The sequence below is a fragment of the Acartia tonsa genome, chromosome 3 (assembly GCF_053477335.1).
Source record: "Acartia tonsa isolate MP-2025a chromosome 3, ASM5347733v1, whole genome shotgun sequence".
Classification (NCBI taxonomy): Eukaryota; Metazoa; Arthropoda; class Copepoda; order Calanoida; family Acartiidae; genus Acartia; species Acartia tonsa.
This window is the reverse complement of record NC_137262.1, coordinates 59,977,263-59,993,054: the sequence shown is the minus strand read 5'-3', so window position 1 is coordinate 59,993,054 and position 15,792 is coordinate 59,977,263. Positions and strand designations below refer to the sequence as shown.

The window sequence follows — 15,792 nt, the reverse complement described above, 5'->3', positions numbered from 1 at the left end:
TAGTTCTTAACTAATACTTTTTTTTATGATTTTATATTTTTTTTCAGACTGTCACAATGTATAGATACATTGAATTTATAGAGAAGAAAAAAAACCAAGAACAAAACTAATTCTGAAGGTATTGATGTAAAATGATAGTTCTTTGGAGGCATTTATAGTAAAGGTATTTATAGCAGTGATCCTTAAAGTGTTATATTAAAATATTGACCCTTCCAGTTTGTCCAAAATATCAGGATTTTTTTAAATCCATCAAATGTTCCTTAAAGGGATAGTTCTACGAAGTGTATTTAAAGAGAAAAGGTACTTAGAGTAGTGAACATTTATATGTCTTAGTAGAATATATTAGGCATTGGATAGATATGATTATATGTTAAAGAATTTTTAACATTGACCAGACCAAACTTTTTTTATTTGACAATATCTAAAAAAGTTAAAGTGATTTACCACATAAATTTCATGAGAATGGTCTATTTTTTTCCAAATATGTATAGCCAAAACTCCAATATCAGAGAATCTTTTTCCACATATTTCACTAGAGTTTTAAATTGAACAGGGGTTCCCCTTGGGACAAGTTACTTAAAAAACATAAAAAATAACGTCCGGTTCATTATAGGACAGGTTTTCTATAGATTCTTTTTAAAAAAATAAAGAAAACCGACGGTTTACTTACAATATACACATAATCTCACGCGGAAATACCAACTAACCATACAACATATATATATATAAAAAGACCATTCTCATGTAATTTATGTTGCAAATCACTAACTTTTTAGAAAATAAAAAAAGTTCGGTCAGGTCAATGTTAAAATTCTTTATCACAATCATATCTATCCAATGCCTAATATATTCTACTAAGACATATAAAAAGATTACTACTCTAAGTACTAAACTAAATATTTTATTGGTCATTCTTTGTTGTTATGTGTATTTTGTTGTATAAAAAGTTTGAAGTTCTATTAATTAGTAAATGCTATCTAAAGTTGTATTTATGACAAAAAAGTTTTTGCCATATTATAACATGCAACGAAGTTGAAAATAAAAATGAAAAACTCATTTTTTAAGGAAAGTCCCTGGTCAAATCTTTTAATTTTAATCAATAACTTTATATTATGCACTACTACGTTATTTAAAATAGTAAAAATCTTACAGTTCACTATTTTTTTTGAAATGCACTTCGTGAAACTATCCCTTTATCTTTTTCACTGAAATGTTCAAAGTTTTATTTGTAAAGGATACTTAAAATTAAAATGAAGTTTTTGTCCTTAAATTTTTTCACACACATATCATGAAATGTATTTGGTTTCAAAATAGTTCAGAACTTATTTCTCTCCAGCGGATATTAATCAGATTCGGAGCCAAGTTGGATGAAATCTTTTTTAGCCAAGACTTAATCCTGTTATAAAAAAACCTTGGGGCTATGCCCCTAGAGGCCTCTTGGGAGCACTTAAGGAGAGGAAGTTGAATCTTAAACCCCATTTTTTAAATTTAGTTTTAAAAACCATATTTTTTATAATAGTTTTTAAAAACCATATTTTTTATTCTAATTAAAAAAATTAAATATTTTATTGTAAGGGGGGGGGGATTTTTTCAAAGGCGATTTCATTTGAATGGGAGGTGGTACCCTTCCCCAATAAAGTTATAAACTTTCCCCGGAACAATGAGAAGCTACCCTGTTAAGGAGAACTCGATCGGTTCAGCAGTTAGCGAGATCCTTCTGTACAAACAAACAAAAATAGATTGTTTTACTTTGTATTATAGATAAGTTTGTATTTCCGTAGCTAAAGATCTCGGTAATAGCTAGACTGGATTTTTATTGTCACTGTAGCTTTGTATATTTTTTAAGGTTGGCTCAGTGCTATTTTCAGAAGATTTTCTCCTTTATTTACCATCAAGTAGTTATTGAAGAAGCTACTAGTATATATAAAAGTGTGTCTCTAATTAAACCAAACTAATTTTTACGTGTTTCAGTGGGATGTGTGTGTACATGCAGACTGGCCAGAGTGTACGTTTTGTACGTTACGCATCGAATCTGTGTACGTTCTGGACGTTATTTTGATATGTGTACGTAACGTATTTTGAAATTTGTATTTTTGTACGTTTTACGTTTTTTTAAAAATAATAAGAATCAAATATTAGCAGAAAAGTAATTTGTATGTTTTGTACGAAAATTTTAACAAAAACTATAGGTGTATTATATTAAATAAATTCAATATTATCTTAAATTTTCATAGAACAAAAATATGTAGGTAAATTATGCATATACATATGTTACTATAACTTATAGTTTAAATTTATGGATTTTACATTATTTTTTTTCAGTGCTCAGTGTTCAGTTCAGGATTTAGAAGTCATATTTTTTGGCAACTTGGCTCTGTATTCTAAGAGGGAAAAGAGATCAGAAAAAACAGCTTTGAACCATTTCAAGGCCTTAAAACTCATCATGCTGCAGTGTATTTGAAGCTTTCCTACAATGAAGACTTTGACCTATGAAGTAGTTAGTGAGATCTTAATGGGCAGAAGAAAAAACTTACTTCTTTTTAAACATTTAGATTAATGAGTGTATTTTCAAAGTATTATTTAAATATATCTTAAAATGGTTATTTTTAGTTTCAGGCTCTATGTATTTAATTTTTTACTCTTATTTAGATTTGAAACTTGGAGATGCATTTTCAGACTTTAATTTTAACCTTTAAACATGTCAGATGACGAAGAGGACATTAGAATGAAAATTTTAGTAAATTACTTTGGAAAAATCTTTTTGCTATACTGTTTTTTGTAATAACATCCTTGTGTAATCTCATCAAAAGTTCTGTAATATGATATTATTTATTTAATTTTCGTTAATTTTTCGATCTTTCTTAAAATTCTAACTAGAGCTTATCACTTCTTGTCAGAAAATTTTAGTATATTACTTTGGACAAAATCGTTTGTTATTTTTTTTCAGATGGAAATATTAGATAATCTATAAATTTTATTATAATTCAAAAATGATTTAGAAAATCAGTTGAAGTTTGTTAGGGTAGTAGTAAGTGTTACACCTTAAATTCTGTATTATACTAACTTTTATTATTAAAATTATAATAAGAGTGTACCTATTGTTTATTTACTTAACATCTCACTAAACATACCTTTAGTACACAACATATAGATATTAATGTATTAATATAGATAACTAAAAGAAAATATACATTATGTGTTTTTATTATATACGTTTTTTGTACGTTTTTTGTTTTTTTTATGTACGTAACGTATTTTTTTTGTGTACGTTATGTACGTTTTTTATTTTCAAAATTGACTGGCCAGTCTGTACATGTTGTGTTTAGTTTTTAACTATTTAGGATTTTGATGTTGTTTTTTTTGTTTTAGGTTATTTTGTCATCCTCTGTAAATCATCAATTAGTATCCAACTCTCCTGTTCAGATAATACCTACCTACCAAAGTGCTAGGGTGTTACTTGCTACTTAAACTCTAGGTAATGCCTCTAATATAAAAAAAATCTGCTCTTTTTTTGCTATACTATGTAAAAAGTTACTTTTTGTCAGTTTGAGTGATTTTTTATACTGATATCCAGGATAATTTGTTAAGAAATATTCTTGTCAATATTTGTTTTTATTAAGGAAGGAAGCTATGTAGTGAATATTATTATTCTACTCCTGTTTTTAAAAGTGAAGCTTTTTTATGATTAGGGTAGGTCCGTCCGTCCGTTATAATTAGCTTTATTTGTTATTTTAAACAGGTTAGAACTATCCTATCGATTTCAAACTTTGCATGCTGATTCCTATAACAGTTAGGCACGGCTTAGAAAGCGCAGCAACTCTATAATTGTTACCAGAAAGTCCGTACGTCCATTTAAAACAAGCTGATTTTTTACTATTTTAAAATTAAAATTATTTTAATGTTAAAATTATCCTATTCATCTGGGTTTTTTTAATTCTGATTCTTATTACAACAAGGTATACTGTTATAAGCGAAGCATCTATATAATCAAGTCCTACAAACGTCAGTATGTCCTTAAACAGTAACATGGATTTTTTCATTTTTGCAACAAATTTACTTACAATTTTGTATAGACATATGCATTAATATTCAGTTTATTCAGTTCTGACACTCTATAAATTTTAATGTTGGTTTGTCCCTTCATTTCAGAGCTTCGCTTTTATGGATGTTGTCATCCTTGATAAGTCTTTAAACACACACCTTTATGGAATTATGCCAAAGCAACCACTCTCTTTTTCGATTGTTTAACAATTGCCAGCTATTTCAATTATAATTATATTTTCAGTTATCTGGAACTGTGTTTTGGAGGAAAGAGAGCATCCAACCTTCATTAACAATGGCAACAGCATTAGATCACCTTATTGCTGACTATTTAAAGTTGTTCAATTGTAGTTCCTGTGAAGAATTGTTCTCTAAACTGGAACAAATTCATGCGGATCACAAACCAGTTGAAAGTGAACATGTTCCATTTTCATTACATGATATTAAACATCTCAGTTCTAGTGATAAAAGAGGTACAATTTTAAATGAATTGACCATATATTGGAGTGCCAATAAAGCAGCTGAACTAATAAAAGATTTAAGGAAGAATCCTCCAAAGAAAAGTTATGAAAATCCAGTTGTTCATCAGTGTTCATCTGAAAGAGAATATTCAGCTATGATCACTTTGATACCTGAAGTAGATCTGCCAGGGAGCAAATATAATTTTGTTGGTCATGGTTACTACAGTGATCTCTTCTTTCATATGTTCTTTGGTAACTATTCAGATTTTATTGAACATATGAAGAAACTGTCAAAACAGGATCTGAAGAAAACACTGAAGACAAGAGAGGGATATCCACAGTTCAGCCCTCTGTTTGCTCCTATCATTGGTAGAAGAATGATATATATAGAAAAAATGAGCTGGCTCACTGAACAAAATAAAAGAGATATCAGAATGATGTACCATGGAAGTAATGAAAACAAGCAAGTCAAGATTTTGGAAAAACTTCTGAAACTTGGTGCTGATCCTAATGCCCATGATATACTTGGAGATACACCACTTTGTTATGCTGCCTACTTTAAATATGATGATACAGAGAAGATTGTATCAACACTTCTCAGATATGGGGCTAATCCAAATTATAGCACTCAATACAACAGTATTCTTTTTATATTTTGTGACATTTTAGCTTCACGACCAGACCAATGGAGTATAATTGATTTGTTATTGAGTTACAATGCCAAGCCTAGGGATTATGAGGAGACAATCAAGATTAGATGGGTAATGGAGGAAAAGTCCTCATTAGAGTATGCTGTCAAGTTGAGAGAGGCATGTACTAAAAAGAAGAATGAATGTGAGCGTACAGAATGTGCAGTATCTACAGTCAAGAAGTGTGGTGCTTGTGACTTTGTTGTTTACTGTACTCCAGCTTGCCAGAAACTTGACTGGAAGTTCCACAAACCAACCTGTAAGAAGAAGAGAGAAGAAAAAGCATTAGAAAACGGTGCTTAGATATCTTAATTTTTGTAAGAAATATAACACATATTTTTTTCTTGATATTGAATTTTGATAGGTATATGGAATACTGTTTAAAAATTCATGATTTTGCATTTTGAAACCTAGAGTTTTCTATTTGTTGCCAACATTACATAATTTATTTATGGGGAAAATTCACAAAAAAGAGTTTACAAATTGGCTTTTGAAATTTAGCATAAATTAGTTGAATATGTACCTTGGTATATATCTATACAATTTCAGTTTTTCTTTTCGATTTATTTCATGTAGCTTCAAGGTTTTTTTTGGAGTTTTTTTAAAGGCAAGTTTGGTTGGAAATTATTTGTGTATTATACTAATTTGATATTTTTGTATGTTTTCACTTAGTATTTTAATTCATAAACATATACCTACTTAGGTATCTAAAGGTAGAGAAAAAGTTTTAAAGTTAAATATTATTAGTTTAGTATGCAGATGCAAGTTTGGATCCATTAAACTTATTTTTAGTATTTACATAATTCCTTCTTGATTAAGATTTCACTTAAATTACCAGATTTCTCTTATCATTTGAAATCTAATTTTTACCAATAGTAAATATATTTACCTAAATCTAGATCCCACAGACAAACAAACCCAATTAAAAGAAAAGCTTTGATTTGATATATTTTTATGATACAAAATGCATTTAATTTAGATTTTAGTTTCTTAACTAATATTTTTTTTATAATTTTGTATTTTTTCAGACAGTCACAATGTATTGAAATCATTGAATTTTTAGAGAAGAAATTCCCAAGGACAAAATCAATTCTACAGGTAATAATGCAAAAGGATATTTCTTTGAAGGCATTTAATGAGTTAAGGTATTTATAGCAGTGATCTTTTAAGTGTTATATTAAAATACATTAAAATACATAGACATGATTATCTTAAGTAAATTTTAACATTGACCCTTCCAGTTTGTCCTAATTTAGGAAGAAAAAAGGAAAGTCCTTTTGTGTCTTAACAGTTTCGGTTAGAGTAAAACAAGGGGGGGGGGGGGAAGTTTTGACACATTTGCGTAAACCTGGCACCCTGGCTTTATCTTTGGACTGAGAGGGTAGGTTATTAGGGATAAAATCATTCTTATATGATGAATTTCATGAAGTTTTAAGATTTTTTGGATAGGCCTCCAGGTTCCGGAGCTCCAGGCCTCAAGGTGGTCTCTGGACAGGTAAAAAAATAAAAAATTTCTTTTTTGGACAGTTAGAGGTAAGTTTATAAAACAACATAACCTTCTTTTAATATATTATTTACATATTTGAAGAAAAAATTACAATCGGCCTCCAGGTTCAGGTGCTGGAGGCCTCCAGGTGGCCTCTGGACAGGTAAAAAATCAAAATTTCTTATTTGGACAGTTAGAGGTAAGTTTATAAAACAACATAACCTTCCTTTAATATATTATTTACATATTTGAAGAAAAAATTACAATCGGCCTCCAGGTTCAGGTGCTGGAGGCCTCCAGGTGGCCTCTGGACAGGTAAAAAATCAAAATTTCTTATTTGGACAGTTAGAGGTAAGTTTATAAAACAACATAACCTTCTTTTAATATATTATTTACATATTTGAAGAAAAAATTACAATCGGCCTCCAGGTTCAGGTGCTGGAGGCCTCCAGGTGGCCTCTGGACAGGTAAAAAATCAAAATTTCTTATTTGGACAGTTAGAGGTAAGTTTATAAAACAACATAACCTTCTTTTAATATATTATTTACATATTTGAAGAAAAAATTACAATCGGCCTCCAGGTTCAGGTGCTGGAGGCCTCCAGGTGGCCTCTGGACAGGTAAAAAATCAAAATTTCTTATTTGGACAGTTAGAGGTAAGTTTATAAAACAACATAACCTTCTTTTAATATATTATTTACATATTTGAAGAAAAAATTACAATCGGCCTCCAGGTTCAGGTGCTGGAGGCCTCCAGGTGGCCTCTGGACAGGTAAAAAATCAAAATTTCTTCTTTATACAGTTAGAGGTAAGTTTATAAAACAACATAACCTTCTTTTAATATATTATTTACATATTTGAAGAAAAAATTAGGATCAGCCTTCAGGTTCAGGTGCTGGAGGCCTCCAGGTGGCCTCTGGACAGGTAAAAAATCAAAATTTCTTATTTGGACAGTTAGAGGTAAGTTTATAAAACAACATAACCTTCTTTTAATATATTATTTACATATTTGAAGAAAAAATTACAATCGGCCTCCAGGTTCAGGTGCTGGAGGCCTCCAGGTGGCCTCTGGACAGGTAAAAAATCAAAATTTCTTCTTTATACAGTTAGAGGTAAGTTTATAAAACAACATAACCTTCTTTTAATATATCATTTAAATATTTGAAGAAAAAATTACAATTGGCCTCCAGGTTCAGGTGCTGGAGGCCTCCAGGTGGCCTCTGGACAGGTAAAAAATCAAAATTTCTTATTTGAACAGTTAGAGGTAAGTTTATAAAACAACATAACCTTCTTTTAATATATTATTTAAATATTTGAAGAAAAAATTACAATTGGCCTCCAGGTTCAGGTGCTGGAGGCCTCCAGGTGGCCTCTGGACAGGTAAAAAATCAGATTTCTTATTTGAACAGTTAGAGGTAAGTTTATAAAACAACATAACCTTCTTTTAATATATTATTTAAATATTTCAAGAAAAATTACAATTGGCCTCCAGGTTCAGGTGCTGGAGGCCTCCAGGTGGCCTCTGGACAGATAAAAAATCAAAATTTCTTATTTGAACAGTTGGAGGTAAACTTGTAAAACAAAGTAAGCATATTTTCAAATGTTATTTATGTATTTCAGGTATAACCTTAAAAATATTTACCTCAATAATTGAAAATAAACATATTTTTTTATTATATTACTTACCTACCCCATTGATATCAAAAATTCAAATTACCTTCCATATTTTATACTAGGGATTGTTGGGAATCAATAATAATATAATAAATAATATATTAAAAGAAGGTTATGTTGTTTTATAAGTTGACCTCTAACTGTTCAAATAAGAAATTTTGATTTTTTACCTGTCCAGAGGCCACCTGGAGGCCTCCAGCAACTGAACCTGGAGGCCAATTGTAATTTTTTCTTGAAATATTTAAATAATATATTAAAAGAAGGTTATGTTGTTTTATAAACTTACCTCTAACTGTTCAAATAAGAAATTTTGATTTTTTACCTGTCCAGAGGCCACCTGGAGACCTCCAGCACCTGAACCTGGAGGCCAATTGTAATTTTTTCTTGAAATATTTAAATAATATATTAAAAGAAGGTTATGTTGTTTTATAAACTTACCTCTAACTGTTCAAATAAGAAATTTTGATTTTTTACCTGTCCAGAGGCCACCTGGAGGCCTTCAGCACCTGAACCTAGAGGCCAATTGTAATTTTTTCTTAAAATATTTAAATAATATATTTAAAGAAGGTTATAATGTTTTATAAACTTACCTCTAACTGTTCAATTAAGAAAATTTGATTTTTTATCTGTCCAGAGGCCACCTGGAGGCCTCCAGCACCTGAACCTGGAGGCCAACTGTAATTTTTCTTGAAATATTTAAATAATATATTAAAAGAAGGTTATGTTGTTTTATAAACTTACCTCTAACTGTTCAAATAAGAAATTTTGATTTTTTACCTGTCCAGAGGCCACCTGGAGGCCTCCAGCACCTGAACCTGGAGGCCAATTGTAATTTTTTCTTCAAATATTTAAATGATATATTAAAAGAAGGTTATGTTGTTTAATAAACTTACCTCTAACTGTTCAAATAAGTAAATTTAGATTTTTTACCTGTCCAGAGGCCACCTGGAGGCCTCCAGCACCTGAACCTGGAGGCCAATTGTAATTTTTTCTTCAAATATTTAAATGATATATTAAAAGAAGGTTATGTTGTTTTATAAACTTACCTCTAACTGTATAAAGAAGAAATTTTGATTTTTTACCTGTCCAGAGGCCACTTGGAGGCCTCCAGCACCTGAACCTGTAGGCCGATTGTAATTTTTTCTTCAAATATGTAAATAATATATTAAAAGAAGGTTATGTTGTTTTATAAACTTACCTCTAACTGTTTTAATAAGAAATTTAGATTTTTTACCTGTCCAGAGGCCACCTGGAGGCCTCCAGCACCTGAACCTGGAGGCCAATTGTAATTTTTTCTTGAAATATTTAAATAATATATTAAAAGAAGGTTATGTTGTTTTATAAACTTATCTCTAACTGTTCAAATAAGAAATTTTGATTTTTTACCTGTCCAGAGGCCACCTGGAGGCCTTCAGCACCTGAACCTAGAGGCCAATTGTAATTTTTTCTTAAAATATTTAAATAATATATTTAAAGAAGGTTATAATGTTTTATAAACTTACCTCTAACTGTTCAATTAAGAAAATTTGATTTTTTATCTGTCCAGAGGCCACCTGGAGGCCTCCAGCACCTGAACCTGGAGGCCAACTGTAATTTTTCTTGAAATATTTAAATAATATATTAAAAGAAGGTTATGTTGTTTTATAAACTTACCTCTAACTGTTCAAATAAGAAATTTTGATTTTTTACCTGTCCAGAGGCCACCTGGAGGCCTCCAGCACCTGAACCTGGAGGCCAATTGTAATTTTTTCTTCAAATATTTAAATGATATATTAAAAGAAGGTTATGTTGTTTAATAAACTTACCTCTAACTGTTCAAATAAGTAAATTTAGATTTTTTACCTGTCCAGAGGCCACCTGGAGGCCTCCAGCACCTGAACCTGGAGGCCAATTGTAATTTTTTCTTCAAATATTTAAATGATATATTAAAAGAAGGTTATGTTGTTTTATAAACTTACCTCTAACTGTATAAAGAAGAAATTTTGATTTTTTACCTGTCCAGAGGCCACCTGGAGGCCTCCAGCACCTGAACCTGTAGGCCGATTGTAATTTTTTCTTCAAATATGTAAGTAATATATTAAAAGAAGGTTATGTTGTTTTATAAACTTACCTCTAACTGTTTTAATAAGAAATTTAGATTTTTTACCTGTCCAGAGGCCATCTGGAGGCCTGCAGCACCTGAACCTGGAAGCCGATTGTATTTTTTTCTTCAAATATTTAAATGATATATTAAAAGAAGGTTATGTTGTTTTATAAACTTACCTCTAACTGTATAAAGAAGAAATTTTGATTTTTTACCTGTCCAGAGGCCACCTGGAGGCCTCCAGCACCTGAACCTGTAGGCCGATTGTAATTTTTTCTTCAAATATGTAAGTAATATATTAAAAGAAGGTTATGTTGTTTTATAAACTTACCTCTAACTGTTTTAATAAGAAATTTAGATTTTTTACCTGTCCAGAGGCCATCTGGAGGCCTGCAGCACCTGAACCTGGAAGCCGATTGTATTTTTTTCTTCAAATATTTAAATAATAAATTAAAAGAAGCTTATGTTGTTTAATAAACTTACCTCTAACTGTTTAAATTAGAAATTTTGATTTTTTACTTGTCCAGAGGCCACCTGGAGGCCTGCAGCACCTGAACCTGAAGGCTGATCCTAATTTTTTCTTCAAATATGTAAATAATATATTAAAAGAAGGTTATGTTGTTTTATAAACTTACCTCTAACTGTTTTAATAAGAAATTTAGATTTTTTACCTGTCCAGAGGCCATCTGAAGGCCTGCAGCACCTGAACCTGGAGGCCGATTGTAATTTTTTCTTCAAATATTTAAATAATCTATTAAAAGAAGGTAATGTTGTTTTATAAACTTACCTCTAACTGTTCAAATTAGAAATTTTGATTTTTTACCTGTTCAGAGGCCACCTGGAGGCCTCCAGCACCTGAACCTGGAGGCCGATCCTAATTTTTTATTTTTTCTTCAAATATGTAAATAATATAATAAAAGAAGCTTATGTTGTTTTATAAACTTACCTCTAACTGTCCAAATAAGAAATTTTGATTTTTTACCTGTCCAGAGGCCACCTGGAGGCCTCCAGCACCTGAACCTGGAGGCCGATTGTAATTTTTTCTTCAAATATGTAAATAATATATTAAAAGAAGGTTATGTTGTTTTATAAACTTACCTCTAACTGTCCAAATAAGAAATTTTGATTTTTTACCTGTCCAGAGGCCACCTGGAGGCCTCCAGCACCTGAACCTGGAGGCCGATTGTAATTTTATCTTCAAATATGTAAATAATATATTAAAAGAAGGTTATGTTGTTTTATAAACTTACCTCTAACTGTCCAAATAAGAAATTTTTTATTTTTTTACCTGTCCAGAGACCACCTGGAGGTCTGGAGCTCCGGAACCTGGAGGTCTATCCAAAAAATCTTAAAACTTCGTGAAATTCATCATTTAAGAATGATTTTATCCCTAATAACCTACCTTCTCAGTCCAAAGATAAAGCCAGGGGCCAGGTTTACGCAAATGAAATGTGTCAAAACTTCCCCCCCCCCCGTATTCTTATAAATCACATGAGAATGGCAATGACATTTACATTTACATCAGAATATTTTTTTTTAAATTCATCAAATGTTCCCTAAATTTATCTTTTTCACTGAAATGTTCAAATTCATATTTGTAAAGGATATTTAAAATTAAAATGAAGTTTTTGTCCTAAAATTTTTCTGCACACATAACATGAAAATCATGAAATGTATTTGGTTTCAACACGGTTCAGAACCAACTTCTCTCCAGCGGATATTAATAAGATTCGGAGCCATGTTGGAAAAAATCTTTATAAGTCAAGACTTGATCCTGTTATATAAAATAACTAGCGGCTACGCCCCTAGAGGCCCCTTGGGGCACTTAAGGAGAGTGGAGTTGAATTTTAAAACCCATTTTTTTAATTATGTTTTTACAAACAAACAAACAGACATCGTTCTACTTTGTATTATAGATAAGTTTGTATTTCTGTAGCTAAAGATCTCGGTAATAGCTAGACTGGATTTTTATTTTCAATGCAGTTTTGTATATTTTTTTACATTTAGCTGGGTGCTATTTTCAGAAGATTTTCTCCTTTATTTATCATCAAGTAGCTATGGAAGAAGCTACTAGTATAAATAAGAAGTTTGCCTCTAATTAAACCAAAATAATTTTTACATGTTTCAGTGGCCTGTGTGTGTGTACACGTTGTGTCTAGTTTTTAGCTATTTAGGATTTTGATGTTGTTTTTTTTGTTTTAGGTTATTTTCTCATCCTCTGTAAATCATCAATTAGTATCCAACTCTCCTATTCAGAAAAGGCAAATAATACCTACCTACCGAAGTGTGTTACTTACTACTTAAACTCTAGGTAATGCCTCTAATATAAGAAAAACTGCTCTTATTTTGCTATACTATGTTAAAAGTTAATTTTTGTCAGTTTGACTGATTTTATTACTGAAATCCAGGTATCGATAATTCTGAAATTTCTTTTCAACGATAATTTGTTTTTATTAAGGAAGGAAGCTATGTAGTGAATATTATTATTCTACTCCTGTTTTTAAAAGTGTACCTTTTTTATAATGTCCATTTAAAACAAGCTATTTATTACTTTTTTGACAAAAAAAATTGTAATGTTATAATTATCCTATTCATCTTTTTTTAATACTGATTCTTATTACAACAAGGTATAGTGTTATAAGCGTAGCATCTCTGTAATCAAGTCCTAAAAACGTCAGTATGTCCCTAAACAGTAACATTTTGCAACAAAGGGGGGGGGGCGAAAGTGACACTTTTTGAAACCAAAACTAAAAGTCAAAGGAACTCAATTAAAAAAGAGTTACAGGTCTGACATTTTGCATGGCAGTTGCTTTATAGGGGTACAATATGGAACTGTGAAGAAACGGCGTCAGAACTGCCGAAAACCGCCGAGAAAAGGCAAAAAAAATTTCGACGGGAAACGGCAAAATTATCGATAAAAACACCAATAAACATTTTAAAAATTTCTAGTACCAGCTGTTTAACAGCTAGAATCGACTAAAAAAGGCTGGCAGAAGCTATAAAATACCAAGAGTATCATTTTTAGACTGAATAATTTAAAACTATCATTCAAAAAGTTGATTCCTCCGTAATTAATGATGGATATGACCTGAAAATAGCCAAAAACCGGCTTAAAGGCTGAGCTGCCAGCCGTTACTTTTTCTAACTTTTTATTCGATTTAGGGAAAATAGACCTACCAAGGGTTCCTCATGCAAAATTTCAGATTGAAATTCGAATTCTAAGTGCCATTTATACATTGATTACGAGATGGTTGCATTAAAAAACCCCCCCTTTTAATATTATTTTTTAGTTATTTGGAACTGTGTTTTGTTGGAAAGAGAACATCCATTCTTTATCAACAATGGCAACACCATTAGATCCTGGTATTGTTGACTGGTTAAAGTTGTTCAATTGTAGTTCCTGTGAAGAATTGTACTCTAAACTGAAAAAAATTCATGCAGAGCATAAACCAGTTGAAGGTGAACATGTTCCATTTTCATTACATGATATTATACTTCTCAGTATGAGTGATAGTGATAGAAGAGGTAATATTTTACATCAATTGACCAATTATTGGAGTGCCAATAAAGCAGCTGAACTAATCAAAGATTTAAGGGAGAATCCTCCAAAGGAAAGTTTTGAAAATCCAGTTGTTCATCAGTGTTCATCACAAGCAGAATATTTTGGTAGGACCACTTTGATATCTGATGTAGATCTGCCAGGAAGCAAATATAATTTTGTTGGTCAAGGTTACTACAGTGATCTCTTCTTTCATATGTTCTTTGGTAACTATTCAGATTTCATTGAACATATCAAGAAACTGTCAAAACAGGATCTGAAGAAAACACTGAAGAAAAGAGAGGGACATCCACAGTTCAGCCCTCTGTTTGCTCCTATCATTGGTAGAAGAATGATTCATATAGAAAAAATGAAGTGGCTCACCGAACAAAATAAAAGAGATATCAGAATGATGTGGAATGGAAAAAATGAAAACAAGCAAGTCAAGATTTTAGAAAAACTTCTGAAACTTGGTGCTGATCCTAATGCCCATGACATACTTGGAAGAACACCACTACTTCTTGCTACCTACTTTAGATATGATGATGCTGAGAAGATTGTATCAACACTTCTCAGATATGGGGCTAATCCAAATTATAGCATTCAATACAACAGTATTCTTTTCGCTCTCTCAGACTGTTTATCTTCACAACCAGGCCAATGGAGTATAATTGATTTGATGTTAAGTTACAATGCCAAGCCTAAGGATTATGAGGAGGCAATGGATATTAGATATAATATGGAGACAGATTACCCATTAGAGTATGCTGTCAAGTTGAGAGAGGCATGTCCTAAAAATAAGAATGAATGTGAACGTACTGTATGTAAAGTATCTACAGTGAAGCAGTGTGGAGCTTGTGACTCCGTGGTATACTGTACTCCAGCTTGCCAGAAACTTGACTGGAAGTTCCACAAACCAACCTGTAAGAAGAAGAGAGAAGAAAAAGCATTAGAAAACAGTGCTTAGATGTCTTACTTTGTTGTATGAAATATAAACACATTTTTTTATATTGATATGGGATACTGTTTAAAATATTCATGATATTACATTTGATGTATCATAATGTACCTAGGTATATTTTTCTATTTTCTATATTCTGTTCTAAAAAGCAAAGAACAGTGGCTAAGTAACTTTCTTAGTTATAAGAAATATGAACACATTTTTCTTAATATTTATGTATGGAATACTATTTTAATATTCAGGGTTTTGCATTTGATGTATCATAATGTACCTAGGTATATTTTTCTATTTTCTATATTCTCTTCTAAAAAGCAAAGAACAGTGGCTAAGTAACTTTCTTAGTTATAAGAGATATGAACACATTTTTCTTAATATTTATGTATGGAATACTGTTTTAATATTCATGATTTTGCATTTGATGTATCATAATGTACCTAGGTACAATTTTCGATTTGTTGCTAAAATTACTCAATTTTTTAAGGGGACAGTTATAAAAAAATATTTACAAATTGGCTTTTGAAAATTTAGCATTCATTTGTATCTGTAGGTACCTATATAGGTATCAATTCAATATTATGTTTTTTTTTTATATTTTTCTGATTTATTTCATGTAGATTCAAGGGTTTTTAAAAATTTTATTCTTGTTTTTTTAATGCAAGTTTGGTTTGAAATCATTTGTGTATTATAGGTACTAATTTGATATTTGTATGTTTTCACTTAATATTTAAATTCATAAACATGTACCTACTTAGGTATCTATGATAGGGAAAAGGTTTTAAAGTTGAATATAGTTGAATAGATACAAGTTTTGATCCAGTAAACTTATTTTTAGTTTTTACATAATTCTATCTTGATTAAGA

At 30.9% G+C, this 15,792-nt stretch overlaps 1 protein-coding gene across 5 annotated transcripts; it reads left to right on the top strand.

The window, feature by feature from the left end:
- The first annotated feature begins 45 nt into the window (after window positions 1-45).
- Window positions 46-15,792, top strand: LOC145314737 (uncharacterized). Of its 5 annotated transcripts, none has more exons than XM_080154790.1 (3): window positions 46-163; window positions 12,636-12,744; window positions 13,724-15,792. In XM_080154790.1, the coding sequence occupies exon 3, from the start codon at window positions 13,775-13,777 to the stop codon at window positions 14,936-14,938; it is 1,164 nt and encodes a 387-aa protein (XP_080010916.1). In that variant the 5' UTR covers window positions 46-163; window positions 12,636-12,744; window positions 13,724-13,774; the 3' UTR covers window positions 14,939-15,792. The 5 variants fall into 5 exon arrangements, with proteins under 5 accessions (XP_080010916.1, XP_080010914.1, XP_080010913.1 ...); XM_080154788.1 differs by lacking the exon at window positions 12,636-12,744 and adding an exon at window positions 3,370-3,475 and having other exon boundaries at window positions 13,724-15,789; XM_080154787.1 differs by lacking the exon at window positions 12,636-12,744 and adding an exon at window positions 3,370-3,475 and having other exon boundaries at window positions 46-118; window positions 13,724-15,788.

Bases quoted from the DNA above. Each gene is read 5' to 3' on its own strand.
- LOC145314737 (XM_080154790.1), top strand. From the start codon at position 13,775: ATGGCAACACCATTAGATCCTGGTATTGTTGACTGGTTAAAGTTGTTC.